This window comes from Dreissena polymorpha, chromosome 12 (genome assembly GCF_020536995.1).
Source record: "Dreissena polymorpha isolate Duluth1 chromosome 12, UMN_Dpol_1.0, whole genome shotgun sequence".
Taxonomy (NCBI): domain Eukaryota; kingdom Metazoa; phylum Mollusca; class Bivalvia; order Myida; family Dreissenidae; genus Dreissena; species Dreissena polymorpha.
The window spans coordinates 16070236-16090352 of NC_068366.1; the positions used below are offsets into that span (position 1 = coordinate 16070236).

Sequence of the window (20117 nt, forward strand, 5' to 3'; positions counted from 1 at the left end):
TAAAACAAACACTTTTCGCAGATGATACAACTTATATGACAGATGGAACTCTTAATTCGTTTTCAACATTGATAAATACTATTCAAGACTTCAGTGAAGTATCTGGACTTAAACTAAATACACAAAAATCCATCGTAATGCGCGTTGGTTCACTTAAAAACACACAAATTATATTTAACAAATACAAATATTTTTCTTGGACCTCTGAAGAAGCTAAAACACTGGGTTTTTATTTCACCAATGATGAACATCTCAATATAGACAAAAACTTGCAACCAAAATTACTTGCCTTTATAAATTGCTTAAAACAGTGGCAACACAGAAAATTAACACTCCTTGGAAAAGTCACTGTGGTTAAAACTTTTGCCCTGCCAAAGATTGTGTACACATTGTCAGCACTCCCAACCCCTAATCATGAAATATTACAAACAATTAATAAATCTATATTCCAATTTGTATGGGATTGCAAACTTGAAAAAATAAAAAGAACAACCCTAGTTAAACCAATAGATCAAGGAGGGCTGAAACTCACCGATATTACTGCTCTAATACATTCTAATAAGGCCAGTTGGGTCAAAAGATTAACAGACGTAAACAATAAAGGGCAGTTGAAAATTTTCTATCAGAATGAACTTAATAAATATGGTGGAAATCTTGTATTTGAATGTGCACTTAATGAAAAACATATTGTTTCCAATTTTAAAAATATATTTCTCAGAGATGTCATTATCTCTTGGAACAAGATTAAATCGAAAGAAAAAGAAGGGCATGTAAACAAAACGATTATATGGAATAACTCGAGGATAGACAAAAATAACCAACATACCTTCTTCTACCTAAACTGGTTTAATAAGGGTATAAAATTCCTCGAACACATATACGACTTTAGGTCAAAAACCTATTATACATTTGAAGCTTTTAAAACCCTATATGAATTACCCTCAACAGATCTTAAATATTACACACTAATCAAAAGTATCCCAATAACTTACAAACAACAACTATCTCAAATGGATTTTGTCAATTTCAATCATAACACATTACTTGAAAAAGTACAACAATCAAAAAAAGTGTGTAACTATTTATATAATCTACAACAAACCTTAGATGAAAATAAAACTAAACAAGAAAAGAAATGGGAAGACATTATGTCCCCCTATGAACAAAGTATCGACTGGAAACATGCTTATTTAACACCATTTAAAGCCACCATAGATAACACTTTACGCAATTTTCAATATAAGATTCTACAGTGCATACTACCAACTAATTCATATTTGTATAAATGTAATCTAACATCTTCAAGTTTGTGCACTTTTTGCGCAAGTTGTAAGGAAACAATTATACACGTTTTATATGAATGTAATTCTGCACAACCCATATGGCAGGAGCTGACGTTGTTATTAAATAGAAAACAATTACACATAGAACTGAATGTAATTGATATTATTTTTGGAACTAAAAAAGGAGGCACTCATAATCAAGTGATTAACTTTATAATTATCCTTATGAAATCTTACATATTCAATACCAAATCAAAAGCCGAAAAGCCAAATATTGAGACCTTCAACAATGCTCTAAGAATGAAAATTATATTAGAAAAGCAAATTGCCTTCGAAAAAGGCAAAATTGATCAACATAATAAAAAATGGCAAAACTTTGAAATAACTCATTAAGAATCTTGCCTTCATCCCCGACACTTTAGGATTTTTCTGTTTAATCTTTCTTTTTAAACCGCTAAATGTCTCTCTTTATATGTGTCAAATTTTGTGAAATATGTAAACATCACGGGCCTTTGATTTTTGTTTGATATATATTTAATTATTTTTCACTTTATTACTTTTTATATTAAAATTATTAATCAATGTTAAAACTCTCTTATTATCAAATCTAGCTTTTCCCCTCTCCTTTTCACTCTTTAGAAAATAAAATAGCATCGTCTCAACAATATTTTTCTGGTAACAATGTTAAGCAATACCATGTTCATACCTAAACAAATAAAGTGTGTGTTTTTTCTCTTAGTATATACATAAAACACGTGTATGTGCAGACATAGTCAATGCATATGATACTTTAGTATATGTAAGATACCAAAATGTTTTGTTGCTTCATATGTGTATTCATGTTGTAATAGAGATGTTTGTTGAAAATCAATAAAAAAAAAAAAAAAGAAGTTCCGACTACGAAATCCGAACATACACGAGCGAACGCGAGACTAGCTTCGGAAGCACGACATGGTTCTCATGAATACGTCGTTCTTCCGACGGTTTCCGAAGCCAGTCTCGCGTTCGCTTGTAAATGTTGAAACTTTAGCTATTGCTAGATGGAATTGTGATAATTCATAGGTTAACTTTATTTAACGAAATATTTTGCGAAATATTCGTTGATTTTGAATAGTTATGTTACTTAAAAATGCTTTGATAATAATTTTATGAAATAATAAAAAAATAAAGGCATTATTAGGCACTTTTTTGCACACATTTTATTCAATAAATTAAATGAAATGTCCATATAAGTATTTTGTTCTTTAAAGCCCGTTAGTAAGCCAATGCTCGATTGTATATTGTTTGATGTACAATATATTTGCAAGAAGGGTCTCAGCAATGTGAAAATGACTTTAAAATCTTTAATGCTACATTTTAACCACTTCCAAAGTTTTTCAGAGCGATTTATTGTTGACGCAATATTTAAATCATAGTCGGATCAATGGCGCGCTAGGAAAGCAGCATAGACTCAGAAAAAACACAAATGTCGTAACAAAAACAGCAAAAACGCTATGCGCATTGCATATACCAGGGGCGGCTCCAGGATTTCTGGTTTGGGGGGGGGGGGGGGGCGGGATATTGAAAGATTTGCTGAGGGTCAAGGGTGCCGCTAGGCGCCCTGGCGGGTGCAGGGCAAAGCTCTGCTAGGGGGTCCAGGGGGCGATGCCCACCGTAAGCTTCATGATTTTAGTGATTTCGAAGGCTTTGACATCCACTTCTCGAGCATGTAACGCCTTATACTTTCATCAAAGTACCTTCTTATAATGCCAAAAAAGTGCATAGTTTATCGGTTAGGGGGTACAGGGGGTGAAGTCCCCCCCCCCGGAAGTTTCACGATTTTAATGATTTTGAAGGCTTTGACAACCACTTCTCGAGCACGTCACGCCTTATATACTTTCATCAAAGTACCTTCTTATCATGCCAAAAAAGTGCATAGTTTGTCGTTTAGGAGGTCCAGGGGGTGGGGGGGGCCAAGCCCACCGGAAGCTTCACGATTTTCATGATTCGGAAGGCTTTTACAACCACTTCTCGAGCATGTCACTCCTTATATACTTTCATCAAAGTACCTTCTTATAATGCCAAAATAGTGCATAGTTTATAGTTTTGGGGGTCCAGGGGGGTGAAGCCCCCCGGAAGCTCCACGATTTTTGTGATTTTGAAGGCTTTGACAATAAATAGGTGATTTAGATCAAGTTAAGTGTAAAACTTCAAATTAATTGACTTTACTTTGGAGATTTTAGGGGGGGGGGGCGTACGCCGCGTCCGCCCCCCCCCCTGGATCCGCCTATGTATACAGATAACCATATGGATAGTGTAGTCTGTAATTGTAAGTCTACCACAAAAAAATACCACTGTAAAAATGCCACAGGTAAAATTATATACGTCACTGTATATCATTACACAAATCATGCGCATTAAAAACCTCAGACATGATTCTTATTTGAAAACAGATTTAATACAAACTTGTAAGAGAAGTATAAAAATGGTTTTATTTTGAAAATGTCATCTTAAGTTAAAATATCTGTACAATTTAATAAAAATAGTCAGTACATACATCTGCAGCGAATTCCGCGCGCATCTATTGATAATTGACAAGTGTGAGCACGTTCAAATACTACTTCTGGCATATTACACAATTTAAACACACATTTACTGTGGTATAATCTGCCGTTTATGAGACAATTATATTACACATTTTATAGTTAGAAGTTCCTATAAGTGTATAATACGTTCATTGCATTCATAAATGACACATGATTACATATATAACAGGTACACGTGTCGTTAACATCTAACGGAGTGTTTACAATGATTCTATATTGCATATTCTAGTATTGCACAAAACAGCACAATATATTGTCACACGGAAAAGGTTACTTAAAGGCTTGTAAACAGAATATATAAAACATACTTGTAGTAACATATGCCCGTGGCGTAAACAAACTCTCGAAGGACGAGTTCAATAGCATGAATCCGTGTTCCGTGAGATACAAACCACCACGGACCATACACGAACTCGTAAACAATAAACTATTCACTAGGTTTTCAAATAGTATGTACATCATTAAGTTGTATACAAAATTATAATAAATACATGCTAAAGTGAAAGCTGAATATTTAACATTAAAGAGGTCTTGTTTACAGGTTTGCATTTGTAACCCTTGCGTGAATTATGTAATAATTTATATTAATTAATTGCGCGTCGGCACACATTTTTTAAGAACAAAAAAGGAAAGAACAAATCCAAATGTTTCTTGTTTTCGAGTTTATATCCCGTACAGTTTTATCAATGTCGAATTATGAATCGAATGTCAATTGTCAATGTTGCCAGCGTCCTTAGTGTTATGTCGCTCTCTGATTGTTCTTTTTGTCTTAAATCTGTGACAACTTGTTTGATAATTGTCACTTAGATAAAATGGTGCTCCAGGAAATAAAGATAAAGTTACCGTCGAGTTCACATCGCGAAATATCAATGCTGTCCTGCTGCTGCATCCAGTGACAAATATATGTCTCATTTTCATAATACCAACAGAAATCCAATTCGCAAGACACACGCGCGTCCCGTGACTTTGACCATTCAACCATCGCTTTTACATCTTGAGGGAAATCATCAACCACGACTACCTTTCTGATCGATTGAGGAAGGTAGTAGAGCTGTGTATCCAAAATCTGTGTATGATATAATATAAGAGTGTGTAGAGTTGTCAGGTTTGAAAGAGTTAAACAGTGAAGATCAATTGATAGTTCAATAAACGACAGCTTTAGAATTCTAATATTTTTACCAGTGACAGACATCGATTGAAAGATGCGCGCCTCTGATAAAAGTGTGTTTGCCCATATTTCACACGCATGCATATAGGTGCAGTCTAAATTACTTATATCAGAATCTCGCCAACATTCTAAGTACTTGAGTTTTAGACCCTGTATGTCAAATGAACCCTCGCCCCGAAGCAAGAGATGCGACAATGTTTCTCTTGATTGCGAAATAATTTCCTGTACGCGATATGCTGGTTTCTGCTGAGCTGAGCAAGCCCGATCTGTAAGGCTAATTATGTTCATATCTATTGTAAGGCTAATTATGTTTGATATGTTCATATCTATTAAAGTATTAAAAGCATCGTTTTCCTCGAACTCATCATCAATTAATACATGACTGAGTGTCAGTTGAAAGCACGGCTGTTTATTCGCCACCATTTCAATAAAGCCATCCAATATAATTCTTTGTGCAACATAAGTTGAGGAAATGTTTTCTATGTTCGGGTCTAAAATAGAATGCAGCTTGCTTTCTATGTCGCATGTTATGACATCCATGATGTGCTTTGACATTCTTTCAGCAGCTGGAGCACACATTCCACACGTGAAGATAAATAACTGCCCAATACCCAAAATAGAATCAGCATCACAATACAACGACTGTATGGCGTTCAGGATGTCTTCAGTGTTCGTCGGATTCATTGCAATATACAACGATGCTAGAAACTCCTGAATTGTTTTGTGCACAAACATGTATGGAACATTTTTTAGCGAGCTAAGCGCCAACGCTTTTTTCTTTGTGATAATCCCTGTCTGAAGTAAGTAATCAAGTTTTTTTTTCGTCATGAGGTTTGTGATTGTGCTTTCCGAAAATACTAGCGAAGATTCTTTATTAGAGTCTGTGAGTGTTTTAAATGCAAGCGAACTTGCAGAGCTGACCAGCGACCAATTTCCCCGCAGATACTCGGTTGTTTCCGTTCCAAATGTTTGTGCAATTTCCACAAAACAAGTTTTTTCAGTGTCAAAATCTTCAATTTCAAGTTTTTGCAATCCCTTGGCTATGTGCATATCTAGCATATTCATGTATATGGCACATAGTGAACCTTCCATCAATCGTCCAACGTAAAACTGATGAACTAACTGCACACAAACAGCTGGTATTGTGATGAGATTGTGCAAACGTTGTGCCTTTATTTTCTTCAAGAAATCAATACATTTGAATTGTTTATCATTTTCAGAAATACCATCTTTCTCAGCTAAAACATTTATAACATTTTCTGATAAGGTTTTGTAGTTTGCAACGCCGGAAATTTCGAACATACGCGTCAAAGTATCGCTCATGCTTAGATTGGCAAGTTTCTATGGTCGTGCGGTTATAATGTTGGTAATGTTTGTTCGCTTTAAATACAGTGGCATACCTCGGTCTTTACGGCACTTGCACTCTATGTGACATGGCGGTGGGAGGGGTATTTCAGGATGGTGCCATTCGTCTGCAGCGTCTGTGAGAACAATACATTTATGTTCCCAGACACTGTCATCCCAAGGTAGTTTGTTGCTTTTTATGGCTTCCTCGACCATCTGACTGACGTTACACATGATTCCACTGTAATCACGTAATGACACAAAAAACAGAAATGTGTAGTCTCGCAAAGTGTCTAGATCGCTGAAACCTGTTCGGTTTGACGCCTTTCCTCTGGTAGCGACTTTCCTTTTTTTCTTAGTACTGGCACCATTTTCAGAATTGGCCTTACACCAATCAAGAACTAGCTTTGTTGAAAATGTCGTTTTACCACAACCCGGATCGCCTTGGATATAAATTGTATTAAATTGATTCCCATCACGATTCAGCAATTCTTTGTAGGAATTCACGTCTGTTTCCATCGTTGAAGTCTTGTCTGTTTTACTTCCGCTTTGTCTGCCGTTTTGGCCTCTCTTAAGTTCCTTGATGGACGGAGAAACATAGATCCGTTCTAAAGGTACATCTATGTCAGGATCCAGCATCGACACCGGCACAACACACCTTTTTCTGTACTGTTGAACTAACCAAGACTGGATTTCTGCAAGAAATGCAATTGTAATGATATATAACTATTTTAAGAAACCTAATAGTATATTCTAAGTGTGGCTATTAGTGCTAACAGTGGGAAAATGATGATGTTGCTGGTGATAACAGTTTCGAGGATAACAAAAATGATCATGATGATTATTATGATGAGTATTATGATGATTTTTTTAGTTGCAGCATATGGTCGTTCTCATCAAAATTGTCTAAAATTATACATTTTAATGCTTTTACATGTTACACAGTTTTTCAAACATATCATAGCATTCCTAGATATACTCGTAATTGTCCAATCACGTTGTACCTACAAATTTCAGATCAATAAACACAATTAAACTATAAACAGACTCGAAAGAATTCGCTACAAAAAAACTCACACATTTGTTCTAAATTAAAATATTAACGCTATAGTTATTCCTTTTTAGACTGTACGTGCTTGTATTGAAAAAAACGTTTGAAACATAATTGTTTCCCCTCAGTCTTTCCCGTTCAAAAACAAGTTTGTTCGTTCAAATATACAATTTAGTTCTACACATTTAATGAGTAGTGAAAATAAAAAGTTAATATGTTAAAAAACATCAGAAAAAAAGAAACAAGCAACACATGAAAATAAAGACATACACATGGCGGGTAATGCTGTTTTGTTGCTGCTATATTCATGTTTTATTTTATCACGATGACAGTGATGATGATGATTGGATGAGACAGTGAGTGAAGACAAAATATACACGTTTCAGTAGTTTACATAAAATAATCAATCAATTCTAGCTAATGTGATCTGTCCTAAGACAACGCGCTAAACTATTCTAAACTAAACTAAAATCTTCCGTTTTTAAAGTCCTTTTTATATTCACATGATATGCTTACCTTAACTACATACTTGATGTCAAATGTCTATAGTAGTTATATAGTATATGCAAACTTAAAGCTGAATATGTATACACTACAATGTAAATATCCCACGCACTAAGTCCAAATATTCCAGCTCAATACCTTCATAACAATTCAAGGTAGCAAAACCATTTTTCCAATTTGTTAATAACAATGGCATTGACTAAACTAGCATGGAATTCAATCCTACTCTAGGTGTGCATAAAAACTATCTACAAACAAATCAAAGAACAACACCAGTGATTTTTTGTTTTGCTTTTGTTTGTTACAGCCTGTTCCATTTGAATTTGGAAAATTATCGCGATAAACTGTGAAATTGGGAAAAATAGCGTGATAATCCATGAACTTGGGAAAAATTAAGCATTATAAATATGATTATAAGTAACAGCATTAGTATTGTTTTAAGTGCATGTTCAGGGATTCTTCTAGCCATTTAGGGAAAAGGAGTCTGGTCAAATTGGGATTTTTTTAATCAATAAAAGTGGCAAATTATTTCTTGACACAAAGGACTAAATTAAAGGTATATATTATGTAGAATGTTGAAAAAATAAAGTTGAGGTCTAGAGTTAAGAAATCATCATTAAGTCATAAGAGACTTCTCTCTTTAAAAAAAATGTGTGGGCTTTTTTTGGGAAATTTTGGTCAGATTTTTGGGAAAAAACGTGGAATTTTGCTATTGGGAAGCAGCCGAAAATCGGCGGTAATTTTGGGCAAAAAAAATCACTGAACACCCTCATCAGCGCTAAAGTTATTGTTCGGGAACTCTTTTGTATATTTTATTATCAATGCCATTGACCTTACAAAAGTAACCTTGACCCTATTGGTCTCAAATGTAACCCGATTCAGGTCAGAGTTATGAGTTTGTGACCGTGCACGATGATCCCAAATACATTTGCGATGTGTCAATTAACGTCTATTGAAGTAACTGAGATATGTTTTTGTTGCATGCACACATTAACATTTCCAATTGTACTCAAACCTTAACTTAACTCTTTTAAGTAAAAAAGGTGGGATATTATCATGCAAAAAGTCTGGTTAGAGTTAAAGGCATTGGTCAGTGACTCTTCATATAGATACATAACCCACAGGTAACGTTTTATTGCAATATATGTAGTAAATAAAGAGATTTACTAAAAGTAAAGCTAAATTGCAGGTCAGAGTTATCGAATTGGGCATTTTTCCAATGACCATGAACACATTGTTTCAAATGAATACCTGTAGTAGAAACAGTGATATGGAAATGTTGCATATCCACTTAACCAAATTTCTAAGTACAAAATTAGAACATTTCTGCTAATCTGCAGTTCAGAATTATGGAACTTGGTAAGATCACAAATTGACCCCAAACACATTTGTACAGTTTCAATTGAATACATGAAGTGAAATAACCGATATGGACAAGTTGCACTTTTACCTTAACCAAAATTTATAGTACAAAATAGGGCAAACTTCTCATTAATTGCATGTTAAAAGCACTTTTCTTAAATTGTTTCTTATTATTTTTTATTAATATGTTTCTAAAAGCAATCCGCTTTCATTTACGCGTATTGCCAAACACAAAAGTCCTTATTATTCACATTAATTTAGTCATTTTCTTTTTTTTAATACAAAAAAGAACGCTGTAAACGTCTTAGATCAATGTAGTCTTTATTTGAATTTTGAAACTGCAGTATCTCCTTTCCGAAGATGTGATTACGTCACGACTACATTATTCATTTGAATGTTTGCATACTAGAGTGCGAGTGCGTGTGAATTTGAAAGCAATATGCATGAAAACGTAAAGCGGTGTTTTAGAATGGATCAAGTTTGTAAAATGTGAATGTTTATAGATAAATTGCCTCCAATTCAAACTGTAAGTATATTCAATTTTTTCGAATTTACCCCAACACTGCAGTTCAATTCTTATAAATGGGTAGAGAACTTTGTTCACACACTGTATTAATAAACAAGAGCTGTCAGAGGACAGCGCGCTCGACTATTCGAGTGCTTGACAGTATAACTTAAGCCATCATGGGGAAAGTGTTCATATTCAATATGGTCCAGGTAACATAGTCATATTCTAAGTGGAAGAGGACCATAATTGAAACATATTGATCGCTTATGTTTTAAAGAAGTTGTACCTTATAGACGATTCTGAGTTCAGGTTTATTTTCCACAATCTCTTGAACATTTTAAAGACATAAAACAAAGTAATAAGATTTTATTTCAAGTTTGATAGCAATAGCTTGGGTAAGATGGTTGGACGCTCCTTCAAAAGTAAAGGAAATTAATATTTGTGGATATTTTTAACAATGTTTCAAAGAAAAAAACAAGAGATGTGTTTGTCAGAAACACAATGCCCCCTATTGCGCCGCTTTGAAGCCATATATTTGACCTTTGACCTTGAAGGATGACCTTGACCTTTCATCTCTCAAAATGTGCAGCTTCATGAGATACACATGCATACCAAATACACGCAGAATGACAGACAGACAGGCCAAAAACAATATACCCCCGATCATTCGATCCGGGGGCATAACAATTCTTTTTGGGTGGGGGGTGGGGGTGGAGAGGGGGGTATAATGTGGGGATGTGGTCATTTATTAGACGATCTTCAAAAATAAACAAGAGGCCCATGAGGACCTGAATCGCTCTACTGCTATAAACACTGTGCAAGTTTGGAAAGAATAAGATGGAAACTGTGTACTTAATCGCGCAAACAAGGAGAATTTACTCAAATTCAAGGGGAGATTATTGTGTACTTATTTCTCCGATACTGCTCATATTCAATAGGGTTCAAGTCCTCATTGATATAAAGATACTGTGCAAATTTTGAAATAATTGGATGAAAACTGTGGAATTAATTGCGTAAACAAGCGGGATTTCAAAATGTTCTCATATTCAAGGGGAAGTCATTCTGGACTTATTGCTTCGCTATTGCTCTTTTTAAACAAGGGCTGTTGTTTGTAAAACATGCCCCATTTGGGCAATCAGTTGTAGTGGCAGCATTGTGTGAATAAGTTTTTTGTCACTGTGACCTTGACCTTTGACCTAGTGAATTCTTGAGTTATCATCCGGAAACCATTTAACTGTTTTGAGTCACTGTGATCTTGACCTTTGACCTGAAAAATTATAGGGGTCATATGCTTGTCATGATCAAGTTTCATGATCCTAGGCGTAAGCATTCTTGAGTTATCATCCGGAAAACATTATACTGTTTCGAGTCACTGTGACCTTTACCTTTGACCTAGTGACCTGAATATCAATAGGGGTCATCTGCCAGTCATGATCAATGTAACTATGAAGTTTCATGATCCTAGGCCTAAGCATTCTTGAGTTAACATCAAGAAACCATTTTACTATTTCGAGTCACTGTGACCTTGACCTTTGACACAGTGACCTGGAAATCAATAGGGTTCGAGTCCTCATTAATATAAAGACACTGAACAATTTTGAAAAGAATCGGATGAAAACTGTGGACTTTATCGGATAAACAGGAAAAAGTAACCATTTTACTATTCCTTGTCACTGTGACCTTGACCTTTGACCAAGTGATCCGAAAATCAATAGGGGTCATCAGCCAGTCATGACCAATGCACCTATGAAGTTTCATGATCCTAGGCCTAAGCATTCTTGAGTTAACATCCGGAAACCATTTTACTATTTCGAGTCACTGTGACCTTGACCTTTGACCAAGTGACCTGAAAATCAATAGGGTTCAAGTCCTCATTAATATAAAGACACTGAACAAGTGTGAAAATAATCGGATTAATACTGTGGACTTTATCGGATAAACAAGAAAAAGTAACCATTTTACTATTTCGAGTCACTGTGACCTTGACCTTTAACCTAGTGACCTGAAAATCAATAGAAGTCATCTGCCAGTCATGATCAATGTACCTATGAAGTTTCATGATCCTATGCATAAGCATTCTTGAGTAAACATCTGGAAACCATTTTACTATTTCGAGTCACTGTGACCTTGACCTTTGACCCAGTGACCTGGAAATCAATAGGGTTCAAGTCCTCATTAATATGAAGACACTGAACAAGTTTAAAAAGAATCGGATGAAAACTGTGGACATTATCGGATAAACAAAAAAAAGTAACCATTTTACTATTTCGAATCACTGTGACCTTGACCTTTGACCTAGTGACCTGAAAATCAATAGGGGTCATCAGCCAGTCACGATCAATGTACCTATGAAGTTTCATGATCCTAGGCCTAAGCGTTCTTGAGTTAACATCTGGAAACCATTTTACTATTTCGAGTCACTGTGACCTTGACCTTTGACCAAGTGACCTGACAATCAATAGGGTTCGAGTCCTCATTAATATAAAGACACTGAACAAGTTTGAAAAGAATCGGATGAAAACTTTGGACTTTATCTGATAAACAAGAAAAAGTAACCATATTACTATTTCGAGTCACTGTGACCTTGACCTTTAACCTACTGACCTGAAAATGAAAAGGGGTCATCAGCCAGTCATGATCAATGTACCTATGAAGTTTCATGATCCTTGGCCTAACTATTCTTGAGTTATCATCCGGAAACCATTTTACTATTTCGAGTCACTGTGACCTTGACCTTTGACCCGTGACCTGAAAATCAATAGGGTTCGAGTCCTCATTAATATAAAGACATTGAACAAATTTGAAAAGAATCGGTTGAAAACTGTGGACTTTATCGGATAAACAAGAAAAGTCCAATGCACGCGCGCTCGCACGCACGTACGCACGCACGCACGCACGCACACACACACACACAATGCCATCCCATAAGCTCTTCTGCCTTTCGCAGTAGAGCTTAAAAAAAGGAAACAAATTATTATTTTTTTTGGGGGGGGATTCTGGGTAGGGGCGTGGGGGATGGTTTGGGTGGAGTCCATTGTGGTTTGTCAGGAAGGTGTTGTTATGTCAAAGTATGAATCAAATCTGATCATAAATGAAGAAGTATTGGCAATTTAATTAAAATTTATTAATTTGACATTGAGAGTCAAGGTCGTTCAAAGGTCAAGGTCAACTTCAACTTGCCTGATAAAGTACCCTCATGATAGTAAGAAAGTATTTGAAGTTTGAAAGCAATAGCCTTGATACTTAAGAGGTAAAGTGGACCTAAACACAAAATTTAACAAAATATTCAAAGTAACTAAGACAAAAAAAGGCCATAATTCCGTTAAAATACCATAATTCCGTTAAAATACCAACCAGAGTTATGTAACTTGCCCTGTACAGTCTCCTTGCGATAGTTAGCGTGTTTTCCAAGTCTGAAAGCAATAGCTATGATACTTTGGGAGTAAAATGGACCAAAACACTAAACTTAACCAAATGTTAAATTATCTAAGTATAAAAGGGGCCATAATTCTGTCAAAATGCCAGTCAGAGTTACATAACTTTTCATGCACAGTCCCCTTATGATAGTAAGTACGTGTTGCAAGTATGAAATTGAATTCCATGCTAGTTTAGCTTTGATACTTTAGGAATAAAGTGAACCTAAACACAAAACTGAACCAATTTTCAATTTTCTACGTATAAAAAGAAAACATAATTCTTACAAAATGCTTGATACAGTTGTCTCCTCTTGTTTATAGATTGTGGTCATGTTGGTAAAGAAGTATACAAAATATAAAAGCAATATGACAAGGTAAATAGAAAATTTTTGAGGTGGTAAGCAAACTTTTACATAGATTTATCAATAATATGCTTATTCTAAGTGGAAAAACTGCCATAATTCTTACAAAATGCTCGTTACAGTTGTCTGCTCCTGTTCATAGATTGGCGTCATGTTGGTAAGGAAGTATGCAACATATGAAAGCAATATGTCAAGGGACATAGAACATATTTGAGGTGGAACGCAAACTTTAACATAGTTTTATCAATAATATGCTTATTCTAAGTGAAAAAAGGGCCATAATTCTTACGAAATGCTTGATACAGTTGTCTGCTCTTGTTAATAGGTTGGGGTCATGTTGGTTAAGAAGTATGCAAAATATAAAAGCAATATGTCAAGGGACATAGGAAATATTTGAGGTGGTACGCAAACTTTAACATAGATTTATCAATAATATGCTTATTCTAAGTCAAAAAAGGGCCATAGTTCTTACAAAATGCTTGATACAGTTGTCTGCTCTTGTTAAATGGTTGGGGTCATGTTGGTAAAAAAGTATGCAAAATATAAAAGCAGTATGTCAAGGGACATTGTCATAGGAAATATTTGAGGTGGTACGCTAACTTAAATATTCCAACGCTCACGGTAACGCCGACGCCGGGGTGAGTAGGATAGCTCCACTTTATATATTTCATATATAATAGTCGAGATAAAAATATGCAGTTAAATTTTTTATTAATATATAACATATCGATAAGAGCAATAAATCAAGGCTTTTAAAACGAGTTGTTTCTTTGTCGTATAACCCTTATCTTTGGTCAAAGAAATATATTATAAAAAATAGCCCACTTGCATCAAGTGTTTTGAAATGATAAGGAGAGAGAATATCTACTAAACATCATAATTCTGCCGTAAAATTTACATTACTGGAAACTTCGGTTATGGAGAGGTGCTTTAAATATAATTTTGTGTTATTTTGTTACCGGCGCGTACGAATACACATCTAACGGGTTAAAACTTGCCAAATTATGTTGACTGAAGATAAGAACATTGCTCTGTTCACCAAATCATCTTTTCATGAATAAATAGGATAACAAGGATACATTATTGAAGTGTTTCAGATTATTTCCCTTGACCATGTTAATATCTTAATAATTATACACGCTAGAAGATAATAAGAATTTGTCATTATACATGTATTAAAATAACTCAAATGTCATTGTTTATAAACATGCATACTACCTACTGTATAGTGTACTGTTCCTTGTTGTATTGTTCTTTTTATTCAGCACTTCATTTTCTTTCCTTCGTATCTTTTTAAGTACATCATTTCCTTTCCTTTGTACCGTTTCAAGTACGTCATCTCCTGTACTTTGTACAGTTTCCAGTACATCCTCTCCTTTCCTTTGTACCGTTTCAAGTATGTCAACTTCTTTCATTTGTACAGTTTTTAGAACGTCATCGCCTTTCCTTTGTATTGTTTCAAGTGCTTTACTTATGTTTTCATTTAAAGCATCGACCATTTCTTTGACAACTTTATCCCTTTCTTGTTCAAGAGCTTCTTTTATTTGTGCAATTAAATTGTCTTTCAAGTTCTGAAAAGTTGTTGCAACGTCTTCAGTAGTAATTGCTAGCGTTCCATTCTTCAGCTGTAAAAAAACAAACGTGTGCAAAAGTTATATGACTTTCTTGCGATACATTAACTGCTATAACCTGAGCCGCGATATCAGTTTAACAAATCATCTGACCAAGTTTTTATGAAGATATAACTATAAAATTGGACTTCAAAAGGTTCAACAAGTTTTTCTCTTATTTTACATAGTGACCTTGTGTTTGACCTCACATGACCCGATTTTGATCTCTACAAATATATGATTTAGATAAATGTACCAACAAGTAAAATGTTGACGACTCACAAAAAGCGATCACTATAACTTACCATGTGCTACTAATGTACATTATCAAATCATGTTAATTCATTTGTAATGTGCACCATATACAATACCCTTTTGTCAAACCTGTTTTAGCTTCTCAACTGCAGTCTTCGACACAGCCTGATGGTTGAAATGTTTCAGGCTCTGCAACAGCGCTACTAGAGTGTCGATGGCTTTGTCACTGTCGTGGCTGGCCATAGACATTGTGGAGGAATGGCATACAGCTTGCCTTACATCTCGAGCCTGAAATGTCAGCTTGTCTTCAACCATTTTTGCATTGTGAGAGTGAATGTGTGTCTTTTTTAATACTGGTGTATACCTCCTTTTTAATTATTTCAACACCAATAAAGTAAATATCAAGAAAGTAAAGTATTCGACTTCATTATGTACAAACGAGTATTCATAAAATGATAAGATAATGTCGATTAAAAGTTACCATATAGTATTTGACTCATTTGGACATTAAATCAGAATCATAAAATGAAGTATTCAAACTGTTTATATTTTGCTAAATTTTTGTTCGATAAAATAGTTTGTCAATGTTATCATCTATTGAAATATATATTTATTCCATAAATGTTCTTAACATTTGTTTACCATACTTGATTGTAATGGTCATTGAAAAGATTATTCTGAAAGTGTCCTTTTTATTGAAATAATCCAGTTGTTAAAACTAAACATTAAATAATATATATTGCATTGATGTGGTAGATTATATACAAAAAGACACACACTAAATCACAGGACTCAGCCCCATATCAAAGCAAAGCGCCCCCATGTTCCACAGGTAATGGGCTCAGCTATAAGGGCGATGTGGGCGATAACTTCTCATGAGACATTCATATAGTGGAAGTGACCTCTACTCCGTTTACTGATATTGGAATTGGCAGTCAGGAGTCAATACATTTATTGAAATTGTTCATACATCATGCCTCGATTAATTGCCTTGTGCTATTTTATGCTTCTTGGGCCGTATTCCAGTAGCTTGTTTAGTTTTCACTTAAGTTAAGAAATTTCTTAAATAAATTTCTTAAGTTAAATTTGAAATGTCAAAAACAAAACATGAGACGCTTAGTATATCTCTCTAAGAAATTCCTTTAAGAGTTAAAGGAAGTTAACTTAATTTTTAATATATAAGAAAAAAAACACAGAGTAAAGAAATTTATTAAATTTATGAAGCTACCAGAATTTAACACAAGTGAAATCTTATGTTTAAAGAAAAAATGGCGGAAATGAGAACAAATATTGCGCAATATTTCAACTTAAGTTATTTTTTAACTTAAGAAGCTACTTGAATACGGCCCCTGGAAAGTAAATTGACCCATTTTTACAACACTAGGGAATGAGAAAATACAAAGAGTAAATCTCTTCTAAAATAAAGATTTTTTGGCACTGGCAATACTTTTGGGGCTCGTCTACAGGTCAGATTTGGAATCTCTACTGTTAAATGAGATTTTATTAGAAGTTGCCAGTAAAAAGGTACTCAACATGTATGGTTTTGTTACAATTGTTCAAAGTAAATATACATGCACTGTAATGTGTACCATTAAAATAAATCAAAATTCTAAAATAATCTACAAACAATGACAAATAGAAAATGGAGTGAAATGAAGCTTTTTTTAAATCGACAACCCATTTCAGCCTTTATTAAAGAAATTAGTGCACAATTAATTAGGCTTATCAGTTATTTCATGCACAGCAAGTTAAAGGTAATATATTAACAAGGGCTGTTTGTAAAACATGCATGCCCCGCAATGGGCTGTCAGTTGTAGTGGCAGCCATTGTGTGAATCCGTTTTTTGTCACTATGACCTTGACCTTTGACCTAGTGACCTGAAAATCAATAGGTGTCAGCTGCCAGTCAAGATCAATGTACCTATGAAGTTTCATGATCCTAGGCTTAATTATTCTTGAGTCATCATCAGGAAACAATTTTACTGTTTCGAGTCACTGTGAACTTGACCTTTGACCTAGTGACCTGAAATTGATAGGGGTCATCTGCCAGTCATGATCAATGTACCTTTGAAGTTTCATGATCCTAGGCCTAATTATTCTTGAGTTATCATCAGGAAACAATTTTACTGTTTCGAGTCACTGTGAACTTGACCTTTGACCTAGTGACCTGAAATTGATAGGGGTCATCTGCCAGTCAGAATCAATGTACCTTTGAAGTTTCATGATCCTGGGCCTAATTATTCTTGAGTTATCATCAGGAAACCATTTTACTGTTTCGAGTTACTGTGAACTTGACCTTTGACCTAGTGACCTGAAAATTGATAGGGGTCATTTGCCAGTCATGATCAATGTACCTATGAAGTTTTATGATCCTAGGCATAAGCATTCTTGAGTTATCATCCGGAAACCATTTTACTGTTTTGAGTCACTGTGACCTTGACCTTTGACCTAGTTACCTGAAAATCAATAGGGTCATTTGCCAGTCATGATCAATGTACCTATGAAGTTTCATGATCATAGGCGTAAGCATTCTTGAGTTATCATCCGGAAACCATTTTACTGTTTCGAGTCACTGTGACATTGACCTTTGACCTAGTGACCTGAAAATCAATAGGGGTCATTTGCCAGTCATGATCAATGTACCTATGAAGTTTCGTGATCATAGGCGTAAGCATGCTTGAGTTATCATGCGGAAACCATTTTACTATTTCGAGTCACTGTGACCTTTGACCTAGTGACCTGAAAATCCATAGGGGTCTTCTGCCAGTCATGATCAATGTACCTATGAAGTTTCTTGATCCTAGGCCTAAGCGTTCTTGAGTTATCATCTGGAAACCATCTGGTGGACGGACCGACCGACCGACATGTGTAAAACAATATATCTCCTCTTCTTCGAAGAAAGGAATAATAAAAATCAGATAAATTCATTAATAAAACAACACGAACACCTAAGTGTGCTGGTTTACATTTGTAAATTTTTTGCCCAAACTGCCAAATGTGCGTTATTTCTGATTAATGATGATGGTTATGGTGTTATGAGTAGTATAAACAAGTACTGAGTTGATAAAACTATTAACAGAAACCACATATCTTTTATTTTTACTCAATTCTCCGAAATTTCACCTCAGGTAGAAGTCAATTCTTTCTAAAATTTAAACGTTGGCTCTTTGAGACACCTTTGATTGTTGATTGTTTTGCTAATTGTATTTTCTTGTCAAGATCATCATAGAACATTGTCTTAAACAATTATAAAATCATGGGACCCTGGCCCAGAGGGTGGAATGCAGGTTGACGGGGTGGGGTCCAAAGAAAGGGGGTGATTTGTATGATACCCCTGCGTGTGAACTGAAAATGTTTTTTAGTAATTTTTAAGTACGAAATAACTTTTTTCAATCACAATTGTAAAGATTATCATGTATTAATTTCTAGACTTTCTGCAGTAATAGTACCTTGATGCAGACATTTTCCTTTTGTGTCAGGTCGTCCTTGAAATACATTTGAAAGAATTCACAGTTGTACATAATATTAACTATGCCGTTGAAGTCAGCCTCTTCTTCTTTATTAATGTCCTTGTATGCGTCTTTTGAGAGATAGCATTTTGCAATCTGCCAGGGGTCGGCGCACCATTTAGACGCATCTGTGTTTACCCAGGTAGGGCCTTGAAAACTGTTTGGTTTTGAACGATTGCGAAATCGGTGATGGTATACAATTTCCTTACATATTTCATTGCATAATTTAGCTCTGCAATTTTGAAACTTATGAATGTTATGAAATGCGCATCTTCCGTATTTATTACAGCATTTATTATCGTCGTCACAAGTCAAAACGTTTGGAGTGTGACACTGACTGCAGACATTGATCTCGGGAACACCGTGTTTTCTATTGATCTCTTTACGAATGGTATGATACAGTTCATGAGTAATCTCTTTCACAATGTCGAGCAGGCAGTCACGTGTGATGTTCATACCCATGGCCGCCTTAAACCAGTTCTGGGTTTCCGGTTTGCGAATGATATCAATGTAATCCGACATTTTCCTTCAAAATAATTTAATGTTCTGTAGAAAAAAGTTATAGATATTATTACTAAATATAAATACCTTTTAGTTGGTTTGATTGACTACTATTGAATTTGTAATATGTTACAAGTACATGTTTCGAAAAAATAATTAAACATTATGTAAATTATTTATTTACACAATTACATAAAAATAAACAATTATAATCTTAAGTCTGTATTTACACAATTACTTCATTATAAACAATTGTTTTGCTAACTATTTATTTACGCAATTACTTAAATGTAAAAGAGGTCAGGAGCTTTAATGTACTAAAGATGTTAACTGAATAAATACAATTTATGCTGCTCTACTTGAGTGAAAATGAATATACCAGATGGTAAAAAATGCAAAACAGCAGCTAAAGTAGGCCTTTTAACCGTTGTGTTTAACCGATTGTGTTTCTTTTGATGATACCAGTTCTACCACATTGGTAATCAAAAAGTAAACAATCAAGAGTACATCCATTGATGCCAAACAAAGAACAATTAAAATGTAAACAACTTAATTACCTCCCCTTATTAATACATTCCGTTTTCAACGTTTGTACACAAGTTTACGATAAACCACCACTACAATTGATAAGAATTCTAAAATTCACCAATTTAGATACAT

General features: G+C 34.8%; 2 protein-coding genes across 4 annotated transcripts in view; both read right to left on the reverse strand.

The window, feature by feature from the left end:
• Positions 1 to 6321: 6321 nt before the first annotated feature.
• LOC127852873 (uncharacterized) overlaps positions 6322 to 20117 on the reverse strand; it is a 106829-nt gene continuing 93033 nt past the window's right edge. The window contains exon 6 of the mRNA XM_052386888.1: positions 6322 to 6436. The gene's annotated coding sequence lies outside the window, so the exon portion shown is untranslated. The remainder of the gene's footprint in view (positions 6437 to 20117) is intronic.
• LOC127852874 (uncharacterized) overlaps positions 6378 to 20117 on the reverse strand; it is a 106288-nt gene continuing 92548 nt past the window's right edge. The window contains exons 2-5 of one of the 3 annotated variants that reach the window (XM_052386889.1): positions 18897 to 19482; positions 15578 to 15736; positions 14806 to 15208; positions 6378 to 7075 (exon numbers count right to left, since the gene is read on the reverse strand). In XM_052386889.1, coding sequence (XP_052242849.1) covers positions 6378 to 7075; positions 14806 to 15208; positions 15578 to 15736; positions 18897 to 19478 — 1842 coding nt within the window. In that variant the 5' untranslated portion in view covers positions 19479 to 19482. Of the gene's footprint in view, positions 7076 to 14805; positions 15209 to 15577; positions 15737 to 18896; positions 19503 to 20117 lie in introns of all 3 variants that reach the window. The other 2 variants (XM_052386890.1, XM_052386891.1) reach the window with 2 other exon arrangements.